Here is a 26,879-nt window from a genome sequence, read left to right on the forward strand (position 1 = left end):
TTGCGTGTCGCCGTCGGCTCCCCCGCCCCGTCCCCCCCGCCCCCCCCCCACGGTCCGAGGCGCGGTCGCTTCTAGGGTCGGTTTTATTTAATAAAATAAAGTACAGCCATCAACCAACCGGGGGTGAACCCACGCACGGCCGCCGCCCGCCCGCGCTCCCCGCCGGCCCGGGGCCCTCCCGCCGCTGCCCCGGCCCGGGGGTGCCGCCCCCCGGCGTGCGAGGCCGCCTCGCTCCCGCCGGCCGGGCGTTCCTACCTGCCTAGCGTGTGCGGCTGCTGCCCAGCGTGCTGCCGCCCAAGCTGCCGGCCCTGGGCGGGCGGCCGAGGAGCATGCGTGCGGGCTGCGGATTCCCAAACTAGCTAGGGGCCTTCCCGGTGCCCGTGGGACCCCCCCCCCCCCTCCCCTCCCCGGGACCCCAGGCTGGACGGGCAGACGGTGGCATAAGAGCCGGTGACAGGGAAAAGGGAGCGGTGGAGGTGGGGAGGGCGGCGGGCGCTGCCCGGTGCAGCGCAAAGCGGTGGTGCGCCGGCAGCGGAGCGGGCAGATGCTGGGGGGCACCTGCAGGCCGGTCAGTTGGAGGAGAGCAGGGTGCTGTGGGAGGACAGGTCCATGCTGCTGGCGCTGAGGCCTCTGCTCTCTGCGCGGAGGCCTTGGGTGCCCTGGAAAATACACGGCCCGTGAGGACCGGTACCTGCAGTCCACAGCCACGCCCCGAAGCTGCCAACCCGCCTCCTGCACCCCTCGCCTTGCAAGCCGGGACCCCCCCGTCGCTGTTACCAGCCACACTAGGTGCCACCTCTGCCCTCCCTGCTCCCATTCTGCGGCTGGAGGGCTTGCTGAGCTCAGCAGGTGGGGAGGTGGTTACTGGGAGGCAACACCTTCAGTTTTGGAGCTATGATCTCAGAAGAGGGGCTGCAGTGGGGGCACTGGCCCAGGCCACCCGCCTCGGGAGGGCAGAGTAGCTGCAGCCCCGCACAGCAGCAGAGTACGTCTGCATGGATGAACGCCTCCGGTAGGGTCTCGGGCACTGCATGTGTGGCCTGCTGTGCCCCTGTGTCACTGGCCACAGCCCCCGTAGCCAGCTGTGGCCACTCAGCCCCCACCCCAGCACCCATGCCTGCACTAGCCCTGCCACCCACCCGGTGCTTACCTCAAACGAAGCATCACTAGACTTGTGCAGGTAATTTAATGACGCAGCTCGTTTCATGCTACAAGAAAGCAGAGGAGAGCAGGTGTGATCTTGAGCCTGGCCAGACCCCAACCCCCAAGGTGGCAGGGCCCTCACCCGCCCTGCACCCCGCCTGGCCCTCGCAGCCCTGGTCCCTTCCCTACCTGGTGTTCCTGGGCTCCAGGGGACCATTGCCCTGCAGTTTTTTGACCAACATCTCACTGCTCCTCCGTATCACCTCCCGGATTTTCCCCAGGGAGCTGCTGCGCTGGAGGGTGCCACTGCCATCCTGGACACAGAGACACAAGCCGGGGTGGCGGCTGAGTGGCACCGATCGGGCTCTGGCATGCTGCAGACGAGTGGCCAGGAACTCGGCTTGGCTCCAAACACCCTCTTGCTCACGCTGAGGATTTAGCCCTGGCCCAGAGCAGGCTTACTGCTCACTACATGGCTCCCCCTCACCCTGGTTCTCCACAGGACATGATGACCACGGAGTCAGGGACCCCCACCACCACGGCCTGGCTCATCCAGACTGATCCTCTCTCCTGCCCGGTGCAAGCCCAACACCCAGCCAGGCTGCTGACCTGCACCAGGCCACCAGCACATATGGCACTGGCATCCCCACAGCCCTGCTCGAACATGGCATAGCTCCATCACCTGCGACACCTCAGGCAGCAGCTACCAAGCAGGTCCCAGTGGCCAGGGAAGCACCAAGCCCTGATGGGAGCCCCAAGCTTGGGGGTACCTTTGTCAGGCCAGGACATGCTGCTGGGACATTCATTTCAAGGACTCCCTCCTCATTTGCTGCTGGCTGGAGAATATCATCCCCCTCCCCTTGCCCTTCCTCACCATGCCATTGCTATTCCTCCTCTCCATCCAGCACTCGTCCTGATGCACATCCTGGTCCTGCATGCTGGGCCTGCAGGCTCACTCATGTCAGACAAGACCAGTTCACACGCACACACAGCCTTGTCCCACCTCTAACACCCCGAAGACGATTAGCTTTGAGCCTGCTGAGCAATTCAAGCAGCTCCATCTGGGATTCATTCATTTGGCTGCACCAACACTGTGCTGCCAAGCAGCCACCACTCTCCTCAGCCCCCCAACTTTAGCTGCACCCAGCCCCACTAGCTGCCCCGGGGTGGCACTTTGCAGGGGTTTCTTTACGGCTACCTGCTTTTTCCAAAGACCAAAACCAGTCCTAAATCTTGTTCTCCAGCCTGTTGCTTCCCACATGCCCCCAAAAGTCCCCAGTACTCGAAAAGGCACTCTCAGCCCTCGACAGGCTCTAGCCCATCTCCTGCTTTTAGCTCCACATGCATGCAAGGCACAGGCTGCCAGCATGACACCATCTCATGCCACTGTGCTATCATGGCACCAAGCTCTTCCCCTGTGGCCAGGCATGCTCATTACACAAGGCTGTGGCACCACTGCTGATGTGGAGCTACTTTTGTTCTGATTGCCTGATAACAGCACTCCTCCCTGGTCCTGATCCCAATGGCCCCTGGCACATCAGGGTGGAAGAAATGGAGGTAAGGCAACGGCAAAAGCCCTTTGCTCCTTACGAGCATGCGTGGGAGCCCCTTTGTACCACTCCAAATGATCAAAATGCCCTGCGGCCCAGGCTGGCAGCAGCGATTTCCCCAGGGCTGTCCATGCAGCTCTGCAGGTAAGCAGGGCCTCTGCCTTAGGCCAGTCACCCCCTTGTGCTGACCCCTATGGGTTGTGGCCCTGGGGAAGGCTTTTCCAACACTTCCCTGCTCCGATTACCCAAAGCTGATCCAGCCCTATACCCCTCTCCAACAGCTGAACAGGACTTTTCCAACCAGCAAACCTTTCTCCTGGTATTCATCTCATCCCTTCTTGGATAAGCCAAGCGCATTGAACCTCTTCACTTTCTCATCAGGAGATGATGGGAGCCATGTGCTGTTGCTGCAAGGGACCCACTCACCAGGAATGCAGAGAGCACCACAAGTATTAGCAAGGTAAATGATTCAGCTCCTGAGCCAGGCATCCTGGGCAGGTTTTAGAGGAGCTGGCCATCAGTACGTGGCACTAGCAAAGACAGGGTTGGGGTGTCTTTTGCCTCCCCACCAGACTTGCACTGGGTCACCACCCTCCCTGCAGGGTACTGCTGTGCCACGCACTGTTCCTTTTGCCAGGGCACACAAGCCAGGGGTGGAGAAGGGAACACAGCTGGGGCAGGGGAGCAGGACCATGGTACAAGGGCAGCAGGATCCGGCCAGTAAGTATGCTCTGGGGACAGAGCTGGAGGATGGAGCCACATTTCCCCAGCTGCAGTGATACAGGCTGACTGCAGACCAACACCAGAACCAAATGCTGCTGCATGCTGCGTTAAAAATAGCCTCCCTTCTCTCCCCACTCCCTTTTCTGCAGGGTTATTTTTAACTCGGAACATTTATGGGGCTTGGTTTACCGCAGAGCCCCCACCCCATTGCACCCACCAGGATGAGAGCACTCAAAGAAAAAGAAGCAGCTCTGCCACTGAGCTGCTCTCTGCTGCATACTCCCACCCTGCCTGCTGCGTGGAGGCAGAGGACTCGGGCAGGATTCGGCAGCACGTGGAGCTCAGCACTGGGGGACGCAATGGGGTATTTCTCTGGCTAATGGAAACACCTGTTGGGGAAAGCCCAAGCTCAGATGCCCCAGGGCAGCCCTGCCACACATGGCTACAGAACTGAGGTTAGTAGCAACCCCAGTTTGGAGGTTAGGGAGAGGCACGGTGGAGTTGGGTCCCTCATCTCCAACGCTCAGCCTAGGAGAGGTGCCCTGGGGGCAGCACGCCCCCCCTGCACGCACACAGACACCAAGCACCCCCACACCAGCTCCAGCAGCGTTTGCACCCGCCACCCCAGGGCTGACCGACGGCTGGCCTACACAGCGTGGAAAGAAGCACAGGGCAGCAGTTCGGGTCTGTCTACCTTTAATCAGAGGTACGGTTGTTACAGCACCAGGACATGGCAAAGCACAGGGGCAGGTGGCACTGAGGCCTGAATGCACCCTGCACTGGGGACTTGCCACTCTCCAGGAACATGGAGCAGCGCTGGGAGAGAGAGACAGCGAAAGCGCAGCCCTAGAGCATTCAGCCCTGGGCTCCACACCCCATGGTCCTGAGGACAAACCTCCTTTCAGCAAGCACAAGCTCCCAGGGGAGCAGCATGCACGTGCCCCAAGGCCTCTGCACCACCACGGGAAAGCCAGGCCCAGACAGACACAAGCACATTTAGTATCACAACCTGCCAGATGACTAGCATGAGAGAAACTATCTAGCTAAATAAATAAGGGGGGGGGGGGGGGGAGCGTGTCCTGCGCTGGCCTCTGGGCTCTGTCCTGCTGGCTGCAGCCTCCCCAGCTTTCCTCCCAGATAGGAGGGCCAGGGAGGTTCATTGCCTATGGGAGGCGGGATGAGGGTGTGCACTCAAGGGTGTGAGGCTCAAGGCAGTGGTGGTCTGGCCCTGGGAAACATCCCCTTTCCCAGTAGTGACCGACAGCGCCAGACCCCGTGCAGGCTTGGAGTCCCATCAGAGGCACGGAGCCACCCCCACACGCGCCCAGCGTCAGCGCTGTCTTCCTAGCAGTAACAGGGTCACAGATTTCTCACCCGCTTGGCTAGGGACAGCCAGACGGTGAGTCACAGCCCCAGGGACCACACTTGGCAAGCCAGGTCCTGTGTTCAAGAATTGCCCTCCTCCATGAGCAACCTGGCCCCTTCTCCTCCTGTGGAAACCTCCCTCCAGCCATCCCATCTGCCCCCACGTGCTCAGAGCACCCCAAGCCCCAGCTCTTCCTTTCCTCGCATCCTTCTTTGCACCTCCTTTTTCTCCCAACCACTCTGCTCCAAAACAGCTCATTCCCCATCTCAGCCACTTCTAATGGCCTGGGGCCTGGCCCCTTGCAGAAAAGTTCTGCTTTCCTCCTACCCTTCCTCCACCTTCAAGGAACAGTGAACAGCTTCGCCCCCACCTCTCCCACTCCCAGCAGCCACACGTGGGGACCCTGCAGCACTGGGGAGCCAATTCACCCCTTAAGGAACTTGGCTACAGCATCAGGTCAGGAGGTTTCAACCAAACACATCTGTCCTGGCAGTTCCCTGTTCCATGCATGGTCCTTGGTTGTCAAGCCCTCTCCTTGTCTCGGATGTACAGTAGCTATGGGCCACCCTACAGTCCTGTGCCCCTGCAGAGAGACCCACATGCTGCCCCTGGGTTGCAGAGCTCAGCAGGGAGGAGGATTAGCAAGACAGGGACTGCCCTGTGCTGCAGGGAGAGCCCAGCTCACCGGTGGCCAGCGCAGGTTTGCTACGGGGCACTAACAACAGCTAAGCCTACAGGGAAGAAAAGCAACTGGGCACACGACAGCCCTGCCAAGGCCAGGCCTCTCTGTCCCAAAACAGCCCCCCCATCTTCGTGCCTCCGTCCTGGCCTCTGCAGAGATGGAGGGAACAAGCTAGGAGGGTTGAGGATGTCTAATGATGGTGGAGTCGGCACGCCTGGAGTGAAGACAATCCCCCGCAGGCCTGGTCCCCAGGGATGTGCAAGGGCAGGCTGGGGGTGGGGGCACGCAAGGGGACGGTGGTCCGTCGCCCTGGCCTGGGGGAGCGGGCAGCTCCTCGCAGATTCTTCCTGCTCTTGCGGGCCACGGGACTGGAGCTTGGGCCACGTGGCCAGGGACTCCTCTGCAGGCGTCGCGGTGCCCTCGCGCGCCGGGAGGGTTGGGGGACTGGCGTGGAGTTCTTGCCGAGGAAGGAGGGATGGTGTGGAGGAAAAGTCGGAAGATACAACACAAACATCCAGGTGATTGCGGTGGAGGGGAAAGAGGGAGTCTCGGGAGGCATTTAAGCCTAGTGCACAGAGAGGAGAAAGACACAATTTACAAGGCCGTGAGGTTGTAGGTCACCCAGGGAGCAGGTGGGGCAGGGCCCAGGCTGCATGCAGAGACAACGGGCCACATCTGGGCAGGGGGGGAGTCTTGTGAGGCTGAAACAGCGGGCTCACGTCTTTGCCAGCGCGCTCTAGCAGGCTGGGAGGAACAGCCTGGGCCTCCTGCTCTGAGTGATCCCTGCTCCTGGGCCTTGGGCATGGGGTGCCTGCCAAGGCATCAGTACCAATGAGCTGGTGACGTCCCTGCTCTCACGGACCAGACCCTGGCTCTCCCAGCCCAGTTACCTGGGCAGCAAGCAGCTGGTCCAGGCCCTGGGGTGCTTCCAAGAGCTGCCCTTGGCAGCTGGGCACAGAGGCTGCTGGCACCCTGGGGGCTCCCGTGGCCCTGCCTGCAGCAGCTGACAGCTAAGGGATGGCGGCAGAGACTGCCCTGAGGCAGCACGTCCGAGGTCTCTAGACCAGCACAGGGAACAACTGGCGGTGAGAGACAGGAGCAGCGGGAGCTGCCTCAGCCTTCTTCCTGGGGGAGCTGCAGCCCAGTGCAGGGCTGCTGGCTGGGGAGAGGAGGCTGGCTATGCATGCAGCAGGGTGGAAAAGGCACCGAGCATCACGTGGCAGCCCCCGTGTCCCCCAGGGTGCTGGGTTAGCCCTCAAACCCTCTCTCTACAGCTGGCTGGGCCAGGGAAGCCCTGCCAAGCCCCTTGGGTTTGGTCATATGAGCAGGGACCATATCCCCCTTGGCTGGGTCAGGCTGGGGGAAAGGGCGGCATTGCCTGCTTGCCTTGGGATGATCAGCTCAGAGACTGTCAAGGAAGGTCTCCCAGACCATCACCAGTGCAAAGCGATCACCAACAGCAACCACAGCCAGGAGGAACCGCAGAGAGACACCAGCCAGGACAGGGACCAGGTGATGCTAATCCAAACCTGCAGCCCTCCCTCTGTGCTTGTCTAGCCCCTCTACTAAGAGGGATTGCAAGGGCCCAGGGTTGGTGCCTTGCCAGGGCTAGGACCCCCTTCATTCCTGATGCCAAGAGCTGGGACAAAGGACAGCCCTGCATCTGGCAGAGCTGCCGGGTCCCCTCAAAGGTCTGCTCCCCAGGTCCCCTCCAGCCACCTCCTGGGTACAATCCACAATCAAGAGAGCCAGCAGGCTTCAGGCTTGGGTGTTGAGGGGCTGTCATGGCAACAGGGAAGAGGAAGGAGGAAGGGAGGGAGCTCATGCGGGTGGGGATGGAGCAGAGCCAGGTGGGGAAGGGTTAGTGACAGCAGACATGAGGGGGGAGCGAAGGACTCCACGTGCTCAGTGTGTCGCCTGTGCCCAACAACCCCTGGGTACCCAGCTATACTACGCTCTCAACTAGAGTTCGCAGTAGGAACAGTAAGCATTAACAGCTCTAGCAGCCCTCGAGCCAAGCACCCACCAGCACCATGCTCACTTGATGCCTCTTCTCCATTCTCCTCCTTGCAGGAGACAAAAGGCACCTGTCCCAGACCTGGACCACTACCTTCCTCCACACTCAGCGCTAGTGACCAAAGTGCCCCTCAGTCTCAGAGCCAGCCTAGACAGGCTCAGGTCGCCCTGTCTGTGCCTCAGCTAACACCAGCCTCTTTCACCACCACTGGTCAGCCCAGCCTGGCATCCCGCAAAGACCTGCCTTTTACCACCTCTGCTTGGCCAGAGCCCACAGAGGGCATGAGACCAGGAGAGGGAGACAGCAAAGACGCTGGCTGCGGACTATTCCCATGCCCTGCAGTCACTCAGTCACAGACACACCAGGCTCATACACACACACAACCTTCCCCAGGCTCAGCATCAACCTGTGGCGCAGTGCGGGACAGGCAGCCAAGTTGCTCACAGAGGCTGCGTGGGCCTGAGATGGGGCCGATGCTCTCAGCCAGGGCCTCAAGAGGGGAGCAGCAGGGAGAGATGTTAATAAGGTTGCAAGGCCAAGATTAAGGGCAGACCAGGACCAGCTCATGCTGTGCACTGCCGGGGCCTGGCAGCCCCCTGGAAGCAGGACTCCTCAGTGGGGAATATCTGGCCTGTATACCAGAAGCCAGGCCCAGACACGCACCTTTGTGGGCTGGCTGGCTCATGCCAAGAAAGAAGGGAAGGAAGTGTGCAGGGAACGAATGGAGGCAGACAAGGATGCCACGACAGGCCACGCGGGGACAGCCCTGAGCCAGGCTGTCCCTTCCCTCTGGCAGCCGGCTGAGGCCATTCTTGATGGTGTCTTGTACTTACCCCGCTCCATTCCACGCCCATACTCACTTCCTCGCTACCGTCTGTGGCATTCTCGTACTTGACGCTGCCCCCCAGGCTCCGACGTCTCTCTGTGCCATCACTCTCCTTCAGGATCTCCACCACCTTCGTCTGGTTGATCGGGTCAATGCCCTGCAAGCAGAAAGGGATAAGGAAGCACCATCTTTTGCCCTTCTGTGTTCTTTCCCTCTACCAATCTGCTGTGCCATCACTGTGCTTGGTCCCGTCCCCTCTCTTGGCCATTGCCCCATCACAGCCAAAACTCTCCAGCCCAAGAAGGATGGAGCCAAATGCCATCCTGCACTTAGCAGTCCCTGTTTGGCTTCCCAGCTCAGTGAGCTCCCCACCAAGCCATAAACCACCCTGGGAGACAAGGGCTTGCTGCTCCAAAGCTGACAGCTTTTTTTCCTTCACATTTTGGTGTGTGAAGGTTTCTGCTGCCTTCAGTCTTTGTGCTAGGTGCTTACAGCTCCTGCTTTACTGTTTGAGGATTGAGAGGAGTTTAGGGTGAGAGGCACTCTTAAGAAATCCCTAGTGTGTTCCCTAGACAAAAAAATTAGTGGGAAGAAAACATCCCAGTGAGTGCAGAGGTCCTCAGTAGCTGACAAAGCCCGGTAACCTGCCCTAACCCAGCTGCAGTATTTCTGCACTCAAAGAGCCATGCCTTCTTCCTCACATGTACACACACTGACATCTGCTCCATCCGTGCACACGTGCACAACCTCACACGTATATACCCCTGCACAAATGCAACCCCAACCACCAAGGTGCTCTGGTGTCGTGGGAATGTAAACCAAAGATGTCAGAGGCTGCAAGGCCCAGCAGAGTCCCTCACCACACCCCAAGCCAAATGCCGTGCCACGACCTGCCACCCCAAGCCCCACAATGCCCCCTCCACCAGGGAAGGTCCCTCTGGGGTTACCTGCCGCCGAGAGCGAACTGCACACTCCTCCAAGGTCTCAGCTGCCTCTAGCTTGCCCTGGCGTCGGTACAGCGCACCCAGGTTCCTCAGAGTGGTGTTCACAGTCGGGCTGTAGCAATAGATGGAAGGTGAGCAGGAGCCCTGGGGCCACCCCCTCCAGAGCCCACAGCTGCCCACAAACCATTTCTTACCTGCTAACCTTACAGGCCTTGTACCAGCCGCCATACTCAGCGTAGGGAGCACTGTCTCTGTGCTTGCTCTACAGGGTAAGGAGAGATGAGAGCTGTTAGCCCCATGCCTACTGCCGTTCTCTGGCCTGTGCGCCACTGGCGCCAGGGTCAGGCTCCAGGCTGCACTCCCACACCAGCCCAGCTTTTGGAAACACAAAGTGCAAATGTGGTGAAGAAGCCCAGCAGGTTCCTGGAGGGAAAGCTGAAAGCCCATTTGCTGCAACAGATTTGGTCTACAGGTAGAAGTGATGTCCTCACCCCAGCAAGGGGCATAATCCCATCTCCTTGCCCCTTCCATGGTACCAAAGGCAGCAGGGACAACACAGCCCATCCTCAGGGCACTCTGGAGGACACAACATCCCACCCTCCCCAGCATGCAAAAGGGAGACAAAAAAACCCCAACCGACAAAAACCCCACAGGCATGCCAGGCAGCATGGGCACTAAACCCCTCAGCCATGGCTAGCAAAGGAATCAGACAGGGGCAAAGAAGCTGCTGGCCAGAGCAACAAGAGAGGAGGCAGAGCTTGATGCCCAAGGAGAAAGATCTAGGGCCAGGACAACGCACCCTGCAGGGCACTAGCTGCTAGCCAGCATTGCCCTGGGTCAGTAGGGACCATGGCGCCTGCAGGCAGGAATGGCCACTGCTGCAGGAGCAGGGCTGCCTGTCCACACGCCGTGCACCCTGGTGCATGGCGAGCACTTGGGGGTGTGCCATGCCACTGGCTCTGCACCCACAGGGGCAGGGAGCACCCAGCTCAGTCCCACAGCACTTCTCAGATCTTTACCCCACATGCTGGAGTCTCCCTGAGCCATAGACACACGTGGGTTTCCTTGTGCCAAAGCCTACACAGCCTGGGCAGGCCCCAGGGACAGGAGAGCTCAGGACTCAAAACACCTCTGAAGTTTGCGTAGAGGCAGCCCTAAGAAGGTGGCTGAACCTGAAGGAAAAGGTGTCAAATCCCCTGGGGCAGAAAGAGCCTTGCAGGCCAGGGCTGCCAGCTGTGCCCAAGGCCCTGCTGCTGGCACGAGCTGGCCTCCCCCTGCTGCCACTGAGAGCAGAGGGAAAGAGGGGTGAGGGAAAAAAGAAGTGAAGCTCTGCAAGAGGGGGTTGATGCTTTATAATAGGAGATGTGGAAACACAGCACAGAGTGCAGCAGCCCCAGCCCCTGGGCCAGCAGTACAAGCAGGTGTGTGGTTACCGCCGCCTGCCCAGGAAGGCCATGCCAACCATGCCACGGGGGCCATGCACAGCCGCCCGGGGGACAGGAGCCCCAGGGGCAGGGAAAGAGGCTCAGCCCTCGCCCCAGGCTGTAAAACGAATCTCACTCCAACTGTAGGTCCCTGAGCCTGTTCTTTTGCCTAGTAGCAAAGCTTGCGTTATCTGGAGCATAGCTCCACACTACAACTATCTACTTTTGACCTCTTAATTCTCCAAAGATACCATCAGAAGTGTCTCAATCCCAGAGGGGGCAAGGGGAGCCTGGTCTCCAACTTTGATTTGTCCTGCATAGGACAGTGCCGCAGCAAGTGTAATTTCTTTGCAGCAGAGCCGGAGCAGTGCAAGACGGATAAGTCACTAAGCCAAGCCTGCCAGCCTGCTGTCTGTGCCCATGTAGGGATGGGGCTGGCTCTGAGGGCAAAGGAAAAGGAGAGAGCCAGTGTCTGCTCCCACTGCAGCTAGAGGACTAGACCAGAGCCTGATTCAACTGCTTCGCCCACCTGCCAAAAAGCAGGTGAGGTCTTCGGCTTGGGAAAAGCAGAGACAGGACTCTGCTGCATTTATCAGCTGAGCACAGAGCAGGGCCTGGGCAACAGGAGCAACAGCTTCTTTGCCTCTCAGCCTAGTCCAAGGCAAACACAATCATGTCTATCCTCTTTCAGAGGCCAGCTAGGACACAGAACAGCTAGGGCCTGCCCTGTGCAGAGATCTTTTTCAGGAGGTTTGGCTCTGTTTCCTAAGCAAGGTGACAGCAGCAGTTTCTTCTTGACCTCCATTTTTCCCCAGGCAGCCTTAGGGCTGCTTCAGAAGTGGGTTGTGCTTTGGGTACTAGCAGCTCTTTGGAACAGAGTGCCAAGGCCGTGCAGCACAACCCTCTGCCATCTGCCATCTTCCATCATCTGCGTGCCCTAGAGGGATCACTAAAGCAAAAAGAGGGAGCATGCAGCCATAGCTGAGAGGCTGAACAACCCCCTGCCCCAGGAAAAGCATCAAGCTCTCTGATGGGCCTTCCCTCCCTGCTGCCCCAAGGAGCAGCCATGCTCTCTCCCCAGTCTCCAGACCGCTTCTGGCCTTCATCCGTGGCCATGGCAGCTCTTCAGACTGCAGGAAGGAAGGTCTGGCTGTGATAAGAGAGGATCAAAACCCCTGGATCTCCTTCCCCTCCCAGGGCTCTTGCTGCTATCAACAGGCAGCACCACCAGCTCAGACTCACCTTGCTCATCTCCTCTCTCTCCTCCGCGTGCATCCAGATTGGCTTGTGTTCATCTGTGTGGGGAAGAATGCAAGACAGCTCCGCTCACCTCACCCTGTTGCTCTGCCACTTCCACAGGAGCTCTGCCTCCTGCACAGCCCAGCACTCTGCCCCCAGAGCCAGCAGCTCACCAGATGTAAATGACAAGGCTTCAAGATCCCCCCTGCTCCCTAGGCCAGAGCCCAAAGAATGGCAACCGCCATTGCAAGGGCAGGACAGGGGAAGGAAGGAACAAGTCCTCCCATGGGGGAATACCTCTGCCAGGTGCACAGGAGAGACTTCAGCCTATGCCTGGGAATGATTGTACCACTTGCTATTCCCCCTTTTAGCCACAACTATTCCCAACCTGGTAAAGACTGACAGCCAGAGCTCTCCAAGACCCCTTCTGAGAGAAGAGGTGGAGCAGTATAACACACTAGAATGGCAGTGTCTCAAGGGCTGCCCAAAGCAGGGGCCCCGCAAGGCATCCCATCCGTCTGCCAGGGGGATACCAGAACCAGCCAAGCCTGGGCTGGGAGCCAGGAGACCAAACTGCTCACCCTTCCCCAGCCCCAATAGCTTCTGCTGTACAAACCATCCACAGAGCCAAACTCCTTCACGTGAGCACGGGTCAGGATCTCCTTATACAGCACCTCTGCATCTTTGTATTTGCCTTGCTTCAGGTAACAGGAGGCCTGCAACCAAGAAAACAGCTCCAGCCCCACTGGGCAACACAGATTAACTCTGCCCCCCTCTTGCAGCTATCTCTCTGCATCTTCCAAGCACCAGGCAACGATCACCTTTCCCATGGCACCACTCCCCATCCCCACATGGCCTCTCCCCAGGGTCTTACCAGGTTGTTCTTGGTCTTGGCCACGTTGGGGTCATCAGGACCCAGGCAGCTCTCATAGATCTCCAGGGCCCGGCAGTAATAGTACTCCACCTCGTCATATTTGCCCTGGTTCTGGCACAGCAGGGCTAGATTGTTCAGCTGCTTGGCCACATCAGGATGGTCTTTGCCTAGGACCTGGGTAAACAAAAGAAGAGAAGCCACAAAAAGTCAACACTTAAAGACTGCAGTGGACTCCTGGAGTTAGTAGACACTGTAGTCCCTCCAGGACATGCCTATGTCAGACAGGAGCCAAGGACTAGGGAGGTGGAGAGGAGAAATTCCAGCTTCCACCTCCTGGCAGGCCTCTCTAAGGGTGCAAACACTGGAGAGACAGGAAAGGTGGTGGCAGAATCAGCAGCTGAAGAGACTAGGTAGGTCCTGGATCTCCCAGGTGCAGTGAGGTAACGGGGGAAAACCCTCAGGGAGAGCTGGAAGGAAGGAGAGCGTGGGATACCAGTACCTTCTCACGGATCTCCAGGGCTCGCTTACACAGTGGCTCTGCTTCTTTGTACTTCCCTCTCTTGCCGTAGAGAACAGCCAGATTGTTCAAAGTTGCTGCCACCTGCAGAGACATAAGCTTCTCCATGAAACGAAGCAGAATCCAGTGGGACCAAACAAGGGGTGCAAGCAGCAGTAAGTGACTGTCTCATTTCCTTCATGCCTGCAGTACAGCTGCTTCTGAAGAGAAGGAGGTCCAGAGGCAGAAGGCTACCCTGCCTACATCGCAGGATCCAGGAGAAGCCAGCTCCTGGCAGGCCATACTGAACAAGACAGCAGGAAATATCGAAGCAGTAAAACAGAGCCCCACACCATGTGAACAGCACCCCTCACATCACAGAGCACACTGCTGTCCTTGGTAGTCCGGCTGCGGACACACCATAAGGGCACCGTTCTATCCCCAGTGCCGCCCACAGGTCAAGGGGAGTGACTGAAAGAGGAAGACACTCACCGCTGGGTGGTCTTTGCCCAGAGTCTTCTCACGGATGGAGAGAGCATCATTCAAGAGGTGTGCTGCCTCTTTGTATTTATTCTGATCCCTGCAGTGCAAAGCCAACCAGTTATTCAGGATTTGGACACCACAGCCCATAGCAAGCAGAACTGTGAACAACGGTCATCCTTCCATGCAGATCCAGTCCCCACAGCCCTTTCATTTCTCCATTCCTCCCTACCTTAGCCAGTCTCCCTAGTTATATCAGGGAGTTTGGCAGTCCAAATACCTTCTCTGTGCCAAAACCTTCTTGAAATGCAAACCACTGGAAGCTGGGGAGCTCCCTGTCACCAGAATGTGCTGTCCTGGTAAACAGGAGAGGCAGAAAGTTGTCCTGACCCAGTCCTGCCCTCCTCACCATGCTCACCTGTACACTAGTGCCAGGATGTTGAGCATGGTGGCCACATCAGGGTGATCGTGGCCTGATGTCTTCTCCAGGTCCTCCAGCGCCTGCTTGCAGAGCGGCACAGCCACCTCATAGCGTCCCTGTGAGGCGTACTGGATGACAAGGTTGTGGAGGGTGCGCAAACGTGCGGGAATCTCATAGCCTCCCTGCTGGGCAGCTGCCACTGCACTGCTGTGCTGGTGGGGCACTGCAGGCACAGAGGAATAAACAGGGGCACAGTTGGCACAGCAGGCTTGAACAGAGACAGCGAGCAACCATGCATGAGCAAACACTTACATCCAGGACCATGCTCCTCCTCCTCATTCGGGAACAGATCATCCAGAGAGTCCTTGGTGGAGTCGCCCTCCTTCTCCTCCTGAGAGGATGGGAATCACAATACTGTTGGTTCTCAGAGGAGACAGCAGCAGCCTGGGCTGAGTCAGATGCCAAACTCTCCTCCCTGCTGCAGCCCACCAACACCCCCAACTTCCCCTTTTGTCTCTGCCAGCATCTTCCCCACACACACCAAAACTAATAAAGCCAAATTTCCCCAGCACATCCTGGCATGCTGCTCCATGTTCTTGCAGAGACTCAGCCCCATGCAGGCTCCCTTTAGTTACAGGCATTGCTGTGCACTGTAGCTGGGAAGGGGCAAAATCCAGGGCAATACTATCACACCTAGGCAATCCTGCTGGTCCAACCTCCCCCACCCTCAAAGGTGGCTGCTTGACAGGATTAGGGCATACCGAAGGTGAGACATCCTCATCATACTTCTTCAGCTGGTTCATGAACTCAAGGTGTTTCTTCTCCTCCTCCAGCTGAGCCACAGTTTGTTCACTGCGCTGCAGCTTCTGCTGGGTGTTGGCAAGCTCGTCACGCAGCCACTGGTTCTCCTGGCACAGTCTCCGCACCTGAGCGCGCAGCTTCTGCTTCTCTGACTCCACAGCATTCAGGTGGTTGGACAGTGCCATCATCACCTTGTCAAGAGTCCCAGTCAGTAACTACCACAATCTTGTATCTCCCTCACACGCACGCTTAGGGCCCACCCTCAGCCCCTTGCTGCCCCTGCAGCTTATGGGGAATGGCCACATGCCCACCTTCCCGTCCATCCTGGGTAACACCTAGGGGGTCACCCACCACTCTCACCTGAGCTTCTCCGAGCCCCAGTTCAATCATCTCCACTGACTTGCGGAGCAGGTTGGATTTCTCGTGCACGAGATTGGCTTCTTCATCTTTCTTCAGGCACTTGATGGTCTCCAGCAAGCTGTGCAGGATGGAGTTGTGTTCATTCTTGAGTGCCTCCAGCCCTTGCATCACCAGCTTGGTGTTGGAAATGATCTCCTCTTGGCTCAGCTTGTCCAGTTTCTCCTCCCTTGGGTACACCATGGTGGACATAGTCCTGCTCCTGCAGCCCTACACAGAGAGAGAGAGAGAAAACCTGAGCGCCTCGGTGCTGTTTCAGAGAGCCACAACCAGACACAAGTGTCACGGCCTCCTTCAAACAGCCGGAGACAGCGTTCAACTGGTTGCCCACTCTAAGTCCTTCCCCTTCGTCTTCCCCTCTCTCTTTGGCAGCAGGCAGCTGTCAGGGCACGTGTCTCCGCTTTTGTGGCACAGAGCGCTGGCAACCAGTGCAGGTGGCACACGTGGACAGGAGACAAAAAGGCTAGAATCAGTGCTGACCTCCAACACTCCCACGCTCCCAGCAGCAGGGAAAGCTGATTTAGCTTCCATTTAAGAGCAGAGATTTGTAGTTGGCAGCTGGGGTTGCAATGCATACACCTCCTGCCCACAGGCCACTGCTGCAAGGAGGCTGTCAGAGCTCAACACCTCTTCTGACTGCAGAAGAAAGGGAATAGAAAGTGGAGGGATGCCAGCTCAAAGCTTTCTGCTTCCTAAATGGAAAATCTCCTGGAAGAGCATCCCTCGGACAGGGAGGCATCAGTGGCCTTACTGGGCCAAACAAAAAATTCCCTGACCAGAAGAGTACGCCCTGACAAGCCCGGCCCCGGCGCAGAGCGGCCATTGCTGCGATAAGGGACATAGCACCGCCCACGTGAACTGAATCAGCCTGTGTGGGAAAGCTTAGGTACACCAACTGCTACAGTTACACTACAGCTACACCCTTGCGCGGGTGTCAGCTTGAAACACTAACAGCTTTTCCAGCTCCATTCACCCTGCTGCCAGCCCAAGGACTGCTCAGGATGGTGTAAGGACTCTGTACTCCTTCCCTGTCCCGTTCCCCCCAGATATACAACAGGAGAGTACCAAGCTACTGCCTTTGCACAGGGACACCGAGTGCTACAACCCACAGTGCCAGCGTGGCTGCAAGATCCCTGCATAGAAAATCCAGGAGCTAGGGAAACACAGCAGGCAAGAGGGCGAGAGACATAAGAAGCAGGCAAGACCTCTTACAGCAGGTTGACAGTACCCTGGCTGCTCCACGACTCACTCACCTAACCCTCTCTCAGCCTCCCCCGAGCTGGGCCACCCCAGCAGCCTCTTCACATTACTCATGGAGGGCAGGAAAGCCACCACCCACCTCGCTATCGGTCACTCCAGGGCCAGTCTCCTTCGGGGCCGAAGGCAGGCAGCTGCCATGCCCTGCGCAGGCAGCACCTTCCCAGCAGCACCTCCTTGCCGCCCACCCAGAGCTGGCAGGAGGCGGCAAGGAGGCACTGCGACCGGAGCACCCAGGGCCTTGCCATCAGGGAGCTGGCAAACTGCCCAGGCACCAGGCAGGAGGAGGTAGGGGAAAAGCTGCCAACAGATTTGTCTTTGTCCTCCTGCAGGACCCACCTCTGCGTGGTTTGAGCTCTTTGTTCAGCAGCAGCCTTGTGCCTGGTTTACTGAGCAAGCAGAAATGCTGCCCCAGGTACAGGAACGGGGAGAACAGAGCTCCTCTTCTTGGTGGGGCTCTTCTCTTCCCCAGCTGTGTGCTCTGCCCAGTGGGGCTCAGGGCGATCCCCCAGCTCAGCTACCACTATCCCTGCCTGGGAGTGGGCCCTGAGCAATAGAAGGGTCCATTTTCTTCCTCGCTGCAGCACTGAAAGTGAAGATGGCGAACAGTGCTGGGGCAGTTGCTGTAAGTACACACATCTCATTATACCCACCCATTTCCTCCTCCTTAGCCTCACTCTTCCAGAAGTTCCTTGAGTTCTTTTATAGGCCTGAGCTCTCCTCTCAGGTCCTCTTTGGTTTCTGTTCCAGTGATACACATCCATCCCTCAGGAAGGGCAGCAAGCTCTCGACACGCAGCGGAGACCTTACTGAACCTCAGCAGGGCAGAAACACTTCATGTCTCTTGAAGACTGGGTTCCTGTTCATACCTTTGAGCTGAGTCCTCCCCCACCCACCCCAGAGTCACGATGCTGACTTCACATTCACTTCGTGATTCAGCATCAGCACCAACCCTGAGCCACACTTCACTCTATCCTTCACTTTTGGGTATCTGCCATGCTCCATATGCAGTTACCCTGTGCCTTGTGCATTTTACACCGCAAAGTCATCTGGACCGTGACATTTCCCAGTTTGCTTTAGAGAAGACCATATGATAAGAATGGCATGGAAAACCTTGCTAAGATCAAGAGAGAGGGCATAGACTACTGTTTCGAAGAAAATAATAGGTCTGTTGAGAGCTGGCTGCCACTCGCATCCCGTCTTCCAAACTGATTCTCCAGGAACTGGCAGCTAAGCGTTCTGGTCCACAGTTCCCCTGGTTATTCTTTTTCCCACCTTTATAACACACCTGGGGGAGTGACTGAGTGCTAAAGCAACAAGAGAAGCCCTGCCCAAGGCAGACTTCTGTGGGGGAGCACAATTCAGGAAGAGATGTGCAACAATTCCCAGCTCCAGAGGAAGAGGCTGGCAGCCCAAAGGCCGCTAGCGCTGCCACGTCTGGCAAAGCACTGTTGTCCTGCTCCGAAATGGGTCCAGACAGCCTCCCAGGAAGGCTCAACAGGCACTTACCTGCTTCCACAGAAGCTGAGGTAACAACGGCTAAAGGGTGAAATGGCCCTGTCACTGGTTTCAGCTCGTAAGGAAACACAGCCCCAGACTCAGAAACAGGGAAATCAGGAGATGGGAGTCCTCTGGAGCATAGGCAATGCTTGGGACACAAGGAGATCCACAGGAGCAGCCTCACACCCAGCATTCAACAAAACTAGAGCTCTGCCCTAAGGCTCACACAGCTGTGCAGCACAAGTGCCTCTTCATCTGTCCCTCTCTGTACCGGGTCAGCTGTGAAATGCCAACAGTTTTCATGGAAGCATTACTTATGTCCATACAGAGATCTTGCTGCCATCTTTAAAAAGTACAATACAAACACATTGGGAAGAAGAACACGTTACACATCTTGATTAAAAGCCACCAGAGCTTGCACCTTGCTCGATAACAGAGTCAGACAAGACCCAGATCCATAGGAAATAAGCCTCATTAATTCCACTGTTCACAGAACTACTCCTCAACTGAGAAATCGCTGAGCTGTGTGTTAAACCACCAGTGCCTCTACTACAGCAACATCCTGTCTTTCTTCAGCCCTTCCAGCAGAAAAAGCTTTGAGCATTTCACAGTCCCCACGATCAACTTGTTTTTCAGAACTGGAAAGATTTCAGACTGAAAATAATAAAAAATAATCAAAACATCCTGACCCATCGCACATCAGACTCATCCTACCCTGCATCTACATCCTCAGATCCTCAAGGCATACCAATACAGGCTCCTCTTCTCTCACTGGCTGTGCAAACGCCTCTGCACAACCCTAGTCCTTCTCCCCTCAGATGGCATCCTAGAAGCACAGCTCTGCTAGGTACCAACATGCTTCCAGTGTTCAAGGGTGGACAGGGGATTGTCCAGGCTGGACACAGGGTGCAAATCCTGAGAACAGCACACAGGCTGTTCACTTTCGAGTACCAACAAGAAAACAAAGAGAAGACTGCAGAGAAGCCGCTTAAATGCTGCACAGCAGCCGCTTAAATGCTGCACAGCTCTTGCACAGCAAAGAAAACCAACAAATACTGGTAGGAGCTGACTTATTATCCCTCCAAAGCGACAGTTCTTCCCTACAGAGCCTTATTTCTAGCTCTCCCCAGCGCTGGCAGGTCCACGCTCAGTGCCCAGCCCTCTAGAGAGGAAGCACGCTCTACGGCAACCGACGCCAAGGTCAGGCAGGCTGAGGCTGCTGTATAAGCACTCTTCCTACTCCCACACATTCAGTAAAGGGCACTGAGTGTCCCTTATTCAGGCAGAAAACACACTCGGAGGTTCCTGCGGAGAGGAGGGGAGACATCATCATTTGCCTTTGGCAGGGGGAGGCTCAGACTGGAATAGGAAGGCAGAATGCTTTTCCAACGAGTTCCTCAGGAGCTGGAGTGCCCAGCTCCTAGTTTATCCTGCTGCATTCCTCACAGCTCTGCAGGTGTCACAGCCCAGGTCTCCACCAGCATGTTTCTGCTCTAGTTGGCATGTCTTCCCTATTCACAGCGAGCTCCTAGAATAACCTGGCTTTCCGGCAACACCCATCTCATCTCCCCTCCCCTGCTCCCATTTGGAGGAGTGCTGCGGGAAGACAGGCGAGGAACATGCATGCACTGAGCTTTGTGGCATTTGCAGCAGTCAGCTGGGAATCCATCAGCTAGCACATCCTGGCAGGCAGAAACCTTCCTCCCGTATTCAAGTGCATAACCGGGAAATCACTGAGCATCAGCAATTTCAGCAGCCCACTTTTCTGCCTCTAAAAAATGCTCCCACATGCAAGAGCTTTAGGAGGAAAGAGCTGGAAGCTTCACTGCTTCTATCTTAAACCCACAACAGCTGCCACGACAGAAACAAGGATGACAGACTAAATGGGTCCAAGTGAATCTTAAAGCTTAGATTATGATGCCTAACGCTAGAAGACTACAGAGAGCAAAAAATAAATAAGCACCAGGGAAATCAGGAGTCAACTACAACAGGACAGAGACTTCAGGTCTACACATGCCTCAACAAATTCAGTTCACTTCACTGTCTCTCTGCATGTTCCTGGACCAAGTATATGTGAGAAACAGGGTACCGTCACAACTTGCACAAGTGATACTGTCAAGACAATAATTGCAGCTTCCTTCAAACCGCAGGTAGCCTGCCAGCATTTTCTATATAGAAGTGGGCACAGATTTTTAGCAGCAAACTCTTCTGTAGGAGAAGGTGATCTAATGATATGGTATTTGCAGAAAAAGAGCTGGGTTCCAGAAAAAGATCTTCCTGTGGAAAAGAGTAAGTCTGACCCACAGCAAGAATGAGTGTTTGGGAGATAGATAGCAATGGTAGCATTTAGAAATGGAAACACAGGGCTTAAAGTCTTATTTTCACAATAATTATCCCAGTCTCATACTGTGAGACATGCTTTTGCTACCTGGAGAAACAGTAAGGTTATGTATTTGGGAAGCAAAACAACTTGATAAAAGCAAGGAGGGTTTGTTTGTTTTTTTTCTTTGGACCTCTGCCAGCTCATTACTGTTAAACAACAGAATAAAGGGTCTCTGGAAAGACTGTTTGACCTCCAACGAAGCCAGAAGCAAGATCACCAATATACAGCTGAGTCTCCGCTCCTAAGGGATACTGCAACAAAACCTAGACCTAATACCTTGGATGCTGAAAAATAAAATAAAAGCAGTAAAAATCAAACAGAGTGCCAAGGTTGCAACCATCGCAGAGGCTATGTCATGAACACAAGTTTTCTCCTTATTTTGATACCATAGTGTCAGAAAGCAAGCAGAGACTGTAGGAGACTACAGTCAGCTGCACAGAGGCTCCGAGGCTTCCCCTGCACAGCCAGGACATATTGACACTGCCAGGAAACTTGCACACTGCCACATCACTGCCAGAAGAGCCACTGTGCTCAGGATCACCAGTAAAAGGGCCACGGAAAAGGGACAAACTGGTGCTGCTGAGCTGCACACCCGACAGTCAGCATTTCCAGAGCCACTTCAGTATGGGTAAAACAAGAAACATAATCAGCTCTGTATGGTGCCCAAGAACTTCACAGCTAAGAGCAGCTGCACACACACATGTTAAGGCTTTGGAAACAAAGGCAAGAGAAGGATGTTTTGCAAATGAAGGGACAGATGGGTGTGCAGTCAGCTTCACGTTAAGAACTGCAACATGAGTAAGAGCCAGAAATTAGAGGGCAAGTGCTGGACTCCCAAAAGTAAGAACTGTTGGAATAATTGCAGTATACAGCTCCATCCTGGGACACGTTCCTGCTGAGGTTCACGTGAGGCACAGAGCAGGAATGGTCTCTGTGATGCTTGTTACCATTGCCAGAAATGCCTGGTACATCTCATGCTCCCTAGAGCCACTAAGAACGCACAGAGATATCAGTGAGGGGTCAGCACCCTGGGAGTTCATACCCAGCATATCTCCGAGCTGCAATCCCAAAGCCAAAAGATGTCACTCAAACTCTGACGTGCATGAGGTCCTCTGCCACCATTTGTCTCTGGCTCATGAGTTTCTCCACCCTACTGCCAAAAAAGGGGGCACCTAGAGCCCCATCTTCTGCCCAAAGTTCTTTCCCAACCCCAGCCTCCAGCCTGGACCTTTCTTGCACTGCAGACTGTCTAGAGAGTCAAACCAACACACAGATGGCTTCAAGTACCATAGAGAGACTGTTGCCTTGCAACTTCCTCCCTAATAAAAGAGTCTGGCTGTTGTATTACTTGGAAAGGATGCCTAGAGGTCTCTTAGAGGTCTCTGGTCCATCCCCTCACTCAAAGCAGGTATCTGATTGGGTATCTGCATCTAGTCAAGGGTTGAGTATCTCCCAAAATGGAGATCCCACAAGCTCTTCAGACCCCCGTCCCATGGCTTAACCATCCTCATGTGGAAGAGAAAAAAAAAAAAAAAAAAAAAAGAAAAGAAAACAAAATTCTCATCTGAATTCCTTAGATAAACTCCTTATTACATTTGCCTTTGCTGAACACCACTTCAGGACAAATGGGCCAGGCACCACAGCACTAGAAACTCACCCTAGGCCCAGAGGAAGGGAATGTAGCACAAGCCTCCTTTCAGCAGGGCTCCATGGGGACAGGGTCTGTCTGTCCCAGAGCAAGAGAGGCAATGCAATCCACCTCCAGCAGCAGAGGAGGGAGTGGAGGCAAGGAGCTGTCTCATCCACATTCTCCCATGCCCAAAAACCAGGACTCTCCTTACTATCCAGGCACCCCCTCGGATGGCTTTAAAGCCAACCTCCAAGCCCGGAAAGGTTTCACCCAACCACCTTCCCCAAGCTTGAGAGTCATGTGTAACTCAGCACAAGTTGACTGTGCTGTTGGAAACAGCCCAGCCCTCCCTATCCCCTGGACACGGATCCAGGCCAGGATTGCTTCTTTCAGCAGCAGCTGACACATGCCAGCTCTAGCTGAGTGTGAAGCTCCAGGGGTTTTTCTAGATACCAGAAATCCTGTGTCGGGAAAGTCTGTGCTAACCAGCAGGCTGCAAGAGCCCCAGAGGCTTTTAACTAGGACTAAGGAGCTAGATCTGCAGCTCAAGTGGAAGGGCTCTCTGGCAGGGAGATGGGAGGCTCCCTTCATGCTCTTTCACTTCAGCACTAAACATTCCTCTCTGTCCCAGAAGCTTCAGCTTTCCACCACCTACAATCTCTAACAGAAAACGCACCGTAGGGTAACCTTCCTGAAACCTAGGGCAAGGCGGTGAGCTGGCTTTACAGGGACTTGGCCACAGTGACTCAGGTTCACATCATGACAGGAAGGACCTGGGAGCTTCCCATTCCCCTCCCGCTTTCCAGCCCACAGCTGGAAATGGCAAGTCAAAAGCTACCAGGGTTTGTTCTGGTTGACCAGAGCAAGCAATTCCTGTGTTACCAAAGCACAATCCAATTCCAATAAGCATATGTGCCCTGAGGAAGACAGAGGAGATCGTCTGGTTGTCTTTGTATCAGATCACTTATTCCTTTCAAGACCGATTCATTAGAGATCAAAGAATACAGACATTGGAGGCAACAAGGGTTAAAAAACCAACAAAACAACCAACCAACCCAAAAAAGCCCCCAACCCCAAAAAACAGCACCGACATGTGCCATTAGTAGAAAACCATTTTGCTCCTTATTGCAGTTCATGCTGTTTACAACCCCAGCTGGCCAGGGAAACACGCACCTTTCAGCAGGCCGTTGGAACCAGAACAGCAGTCTTCACTACCCCCACCAGCAAGCTTGTGCTAGCACCTCCAGATCAGCTGATAAGACCTTGTTTTTAAACTCTTGCTCATGTCTGCAGTGGCTCACCAAATCCATTCTGCATCTGCCGTGCCTGGGACTACAGTGGAACACCATTAAAACCTGTTTCCAGGCTAGTGGAGAAAAGAGCTAAGCAGCTGGAACAAAGCCAGGACAAGCATCTCTTCCTAGCTTCAGAATCTGATTGGGAGTCTCTGCTCTATAAAAGACAGAGTGAGAGCCATTACCTTGCCCTGACAGCATGAAGTAGTATTAAAGCAGGCAGAATAATTCCCAGGAGCCAGTGCCTCTGGAGGCATCTGTCTAATGTGAGGGCTATGCACTGGATGTGCCTCAGGAGTTCGGGAGATGGCCAGGGCGCAGCTGGGACCAGCAAGTGCCCCGGAGCCACTCTGTGTAGCCTGAAGGGCTCAGGAGTGCCCCCACTCCCTCCACGGCGTACCTGGGGCAGCTGCAAAGACCAGCTGACTGCAGGCAGCAAGACTGGGGTTTTATTTCCAGAAGCAAACGGGTCTCGTAAACCGTAACAAGGCAGCCAAATTCACAGAGACAAAGCTCTACCTGCATAATAAGCAAAGGATCTGTTTTACCTCTGGCTCTGCCCGCCAGCTGGAGTTCTTTGAGGAGCTACATCGCTCTTTCCTAGAGAATCAAGCCTTTATCCAGCAACTCTGCCAAGGTCAAAATCCTGCCACGTGTCCTTTGTGCCCTGAGAGCCATTTTGGTATTTGGGGTTAATGCTGTTGTTCCTACCTGGACATTCCTCCAAAACAGCAGATGAGAGAACACGCGCTTCCTGCTCCTTCTGCCAATTACAGCAAAGCTCAGCCATGTTTATTTACCCTGTGTCTGAGCTGGCCAGATCTTTGACCCGATGTGTGCTGAACACCACCCTCCTTCCTCTCACGCAGAGGCGGGTGCCTTCCATGTCTCCAAGGTGGCATGGGAGACGGGAGACCAAGGGCACTAGAGGAGACCCTCCCATGGAGCCGCAAGAGAGTGCCAGATGCCAGCTATGCGAGGCACAGGGAAGCCTGCGGCTGCTGGTAATGCGCTGCTGCCTCCCACCATTGTGCAAATGTCTCCCGGCTGCCTGGCCAGAGCATTCTGCTGCAACGCCATCCCCCAGCCCTTCTTCAGACACCTCCTCCCAGCCGCATCCTCTCCCTCCCAGAAGCTTACCAGCAATTGCCCCCCCTGCCCCCCCACCTTCGGTAGGGTGCACCTCTGCTTCGGAACAGCTTAGTAAGCAGTTTACTAATGGGAGGAAGGTTTTAGGGGAAACAAGGCTCTGAAAGTTTGAGAGCCATTGCTGTATGCTGGGAGCTGCCTCCGTCATCGTTCCTCCGGCTTTGTCTGGCAGCAGGAGGCACGCCCGCTGCGTATCCTTGGGACAAGCAAGCCAGAGAAACCCCTTCATCGCTCCTCAGTATCATGCCAGAGAAATTCTCTGCCCACCTGGCTAACTGTAAGCTCCCCAAGGAGAAAAGTTTTCATCAGCTCTGCCCAAAATTGCACTTCAAAGCGGTCCTTTGTTACCGAGAGGCTGGGCACCCTGCCCGTCCCAGTCACCGGATGGGAATCCTCCCCCACCCCGCACCGCAGAGGAGTGGTACCTGGCTGCCTGCAGTGGCCTGTCCAGCGTTGGCACTCCTGGAGGCCCCAGCACCGCGGAGAAGCGCAGGCCGCGGCGGCGATGCACGGCTCCCACGGCGTCTGCCGCGCTGCCCTCCGGTTCTAGCAGAAGCGCAGGCACCAGGCGCTCAGCAGCCAACCACACTGCAGCAGGGGGAGGGGAGGAGATGCAGCCAGGCTCCAGAAACAGGACGGTCGGACGCTCTCCTGGGAGAGCTGCGCACGCCAAGCCCAGGGCTCCCTCCTCGGGGACCGAGGGGAGCACCATGGAGCAGAGCTGAGCCCCCAGGCTGCCGCCGCACGCTGCCCAAGGGGCTCTACCCCACCATCAGGCTCCTGCTCAGACGGCCGAAGTCACCCCTGCCCTACACCCAGCTAGATCTGCTCCATCCTACACTCGATCTTATGGCGAAAGGTTTTATGCCCTGTTTGGTATCACCCTCACCCGTGCCCCCACTGCTGACCTCTAAAGCCAAGCAGGTGGAGCTGCAGAGAGCCCTCCAGCTGTGCGATTGCTATTGCTGTGCCCACAGAAACGGCCAGATACAGGAGGAGATGGCCGGGAGTCCTACTGTGTCAGCACTGCGCAGTGCGGAGCCGGGCCCGGCACCGCCTGGAAGCATTCGTTCGCTCTCTAAATGCTTTATGCAGAGAGAGGACAAACGCCACAGCATCACTGCATCCCACGTAGCCAGTGGACTGTTGCTACAACCACGGCAGCACGTAACCTTCGCAGCGCTCTCTACGACGTTTCGTGAGCCTCTGGAGGCGTGCTGTCCCCAATTCCCTACACCTGCCCGAGCCAGTGCTTCACCCGGGGTTCCTGTCCCTCCCCACAGGTTCCCCCAGAGGGAGAAGGGCTCGGGGTGTCCCAGGAGGGAGCCCAGCCGTGTCGACACGCAGGCTCTCTCTTGCCTCATCTCACAACACGCGCTTCTGCACTGAAGCGCCTGACTGTTCTCCCTTCCCTAGTTCTGGAGGGCAAACCTGGCTGGCTACGGGGCACACGCGGCTACGGCACGGTTAAAAAAAAAAATTCAAGCAAGTTACGTAGCAGGAGCGCAAACACGTATTATTTATCTTAGACTGAAAGCCATTCCTGGCAGTGAAGACACAGCCTAATTATAGAGCCGTGAATCCCGCAGGCTGTGCCCGCGGCACCCTGGAAACAGCCTCGACCGGGGCTCCAGGCTGTCCCCCCCCGGTCGCTGCCACCCGCCTGCCTCCCTCGGGGGCTCCCGGCCCCCGCCGGCCCTCCCTGCCCGGGGCCAAGAGCAGGGGCGGCCGGCCCCGCCTGCAGGCAGGCCGAGAGCCCAGGGGCCCGGTGCCGCCTGAGGAGGGCGGGAGGCGGGGGGCCCCCCCCGGCTCTAAAGTCCGCGGAACCAGCCGCCCTCACCGCCGACCTCGCCGGGCGGCCCTGGGAGGCGCGACGGCCCCGGGCCGGGCGCTGCCCCTCGCCCCCGCTCCCCCGGCGGCCAGGCCGCGCCGCGGCTCCCGGTGGGGCGTCGCCCCCGGCCGCTCCGGGGAGGCCGCGCAGCTCCGGGCGGGCGGCCGCCCTCCCCGCGGCGGAGGCCGGTCGGCGGGCGGGTGGGCGGGTGGGGCGGCAGGCCCCCGGGGCAGGGAGACCGGCCGGGGGAACGACGGAGCCCCGGGCGCCGCAACCCCACCCGCCAACCCCGCCTGCCCGGCCGCCCAACCTGCTCGGTGCGAGGTCTCGATGGCCGCCGCGGCCGCTGTCGCCGTCGCTGTCCCGGCCGCAGTCCCGGCTGGGCGGGGACCGAGCCCGGCACCGCCCGCCCCCTCAGCGGCGCAGCCCCT

At 56.7% G+C, this 26,879-nt stretch overlaps 1 protein-coding gene across 7 annotated transcripts; it reads right to left on the reverse strand.

The window, feature by feature from the left end:
- Nucleotides 1-104: 104 nt before the first annotated feature.
- KLC4 (kinesin light chain 4) lies at nt 105-26,847 on the reverse strand. 7 transcript variants are annotated; one of them, XM_082307539.1, is made up of 17 exons: nt 26,759-26,847; nt 25,043-25,205; nt 15,347-15,613; nt 14,947-15,177; nt 14,498-14,576; nt 14,183-14,408; nt 13,777-13,864; nt 13,288-13,389; nt 12,789-12,962; nt 12,531-12,630; nt 11,918-11,970; nt 9,446-9,513; nt 9,255-9,363; nt 8,342-8,464; nt 1,333-1,457; nt 1,151-1,208; nt 105-659 (listed from the first exon to the last, which is right to left on the reverse strand). In XM_082307539.1, exons 3-17 carry the CDS (start codon nt 15,593-15,595, stop codon nt 570-572), a joined length of 1,875 nt encoding a protein of 624 aa, XP_082163665.1. In that variant the 5' UTR covers nt 15,596-15,613; nt 25,043-25,205; nt 26,759-26,847; the 3' UTR covers nt 105-569. The 7 variants fall into 7 exon arrangements, with proteins under 7 accessions (XP_082163665.1, XP_082163662.1, XP_082163666.1 ...); XM_082307536.1 differs by having other exon boundaries at nt 8,315-8,464; XM_082307540.1 differs by lacking the exon at nt 1,333-1,457 and having other exon boundaries at nt 8,315-8,464.
- Nucleotides 26,848-26,879: the final 32 nt, after the last annotated feature.

The sequence above is a fragment of the Platalea leucorodia genome (assembly GCF_965183815.1).
Source record: "Platalea leucorodia genome assembly, chromosome: 3".
NCBI classification, from domain to species: domain Eukaryota; kingdom Metazoa; phylum Chordata; class Aves; order Pelecaniformes; family Threskiornithidae; genus Platalea; species Platalea leucorodia.

What these genes read in the sequence shown, in the direction of transcription:
- KLC4 (XM_082307536.1), bottom strand. Translation starts at nt 15,595, where the DNA reads ATGTCCACCATGGTGTACCCAAGGGAGGAGAAACTGGACAAGCTGAGC. An exon ending in ATCCTGGCACTAGTGTACAG is followed by an intron (nt 13,865 to 14,182) that starts GTGAGCATGGTG and finishes TTTGCACTGCAG; the next exon opens with GGATCAGAATAAATACAAAG. An exon ending in AGAGAGAGGAGATGAGCAAG is followed by an intron (nt 9,514 to 11,917) that starts GTGAGTCTGAGC and finishes CTTACCCTGTAG; the next exon opens with AGCAAGCACAGAGACAGTGC.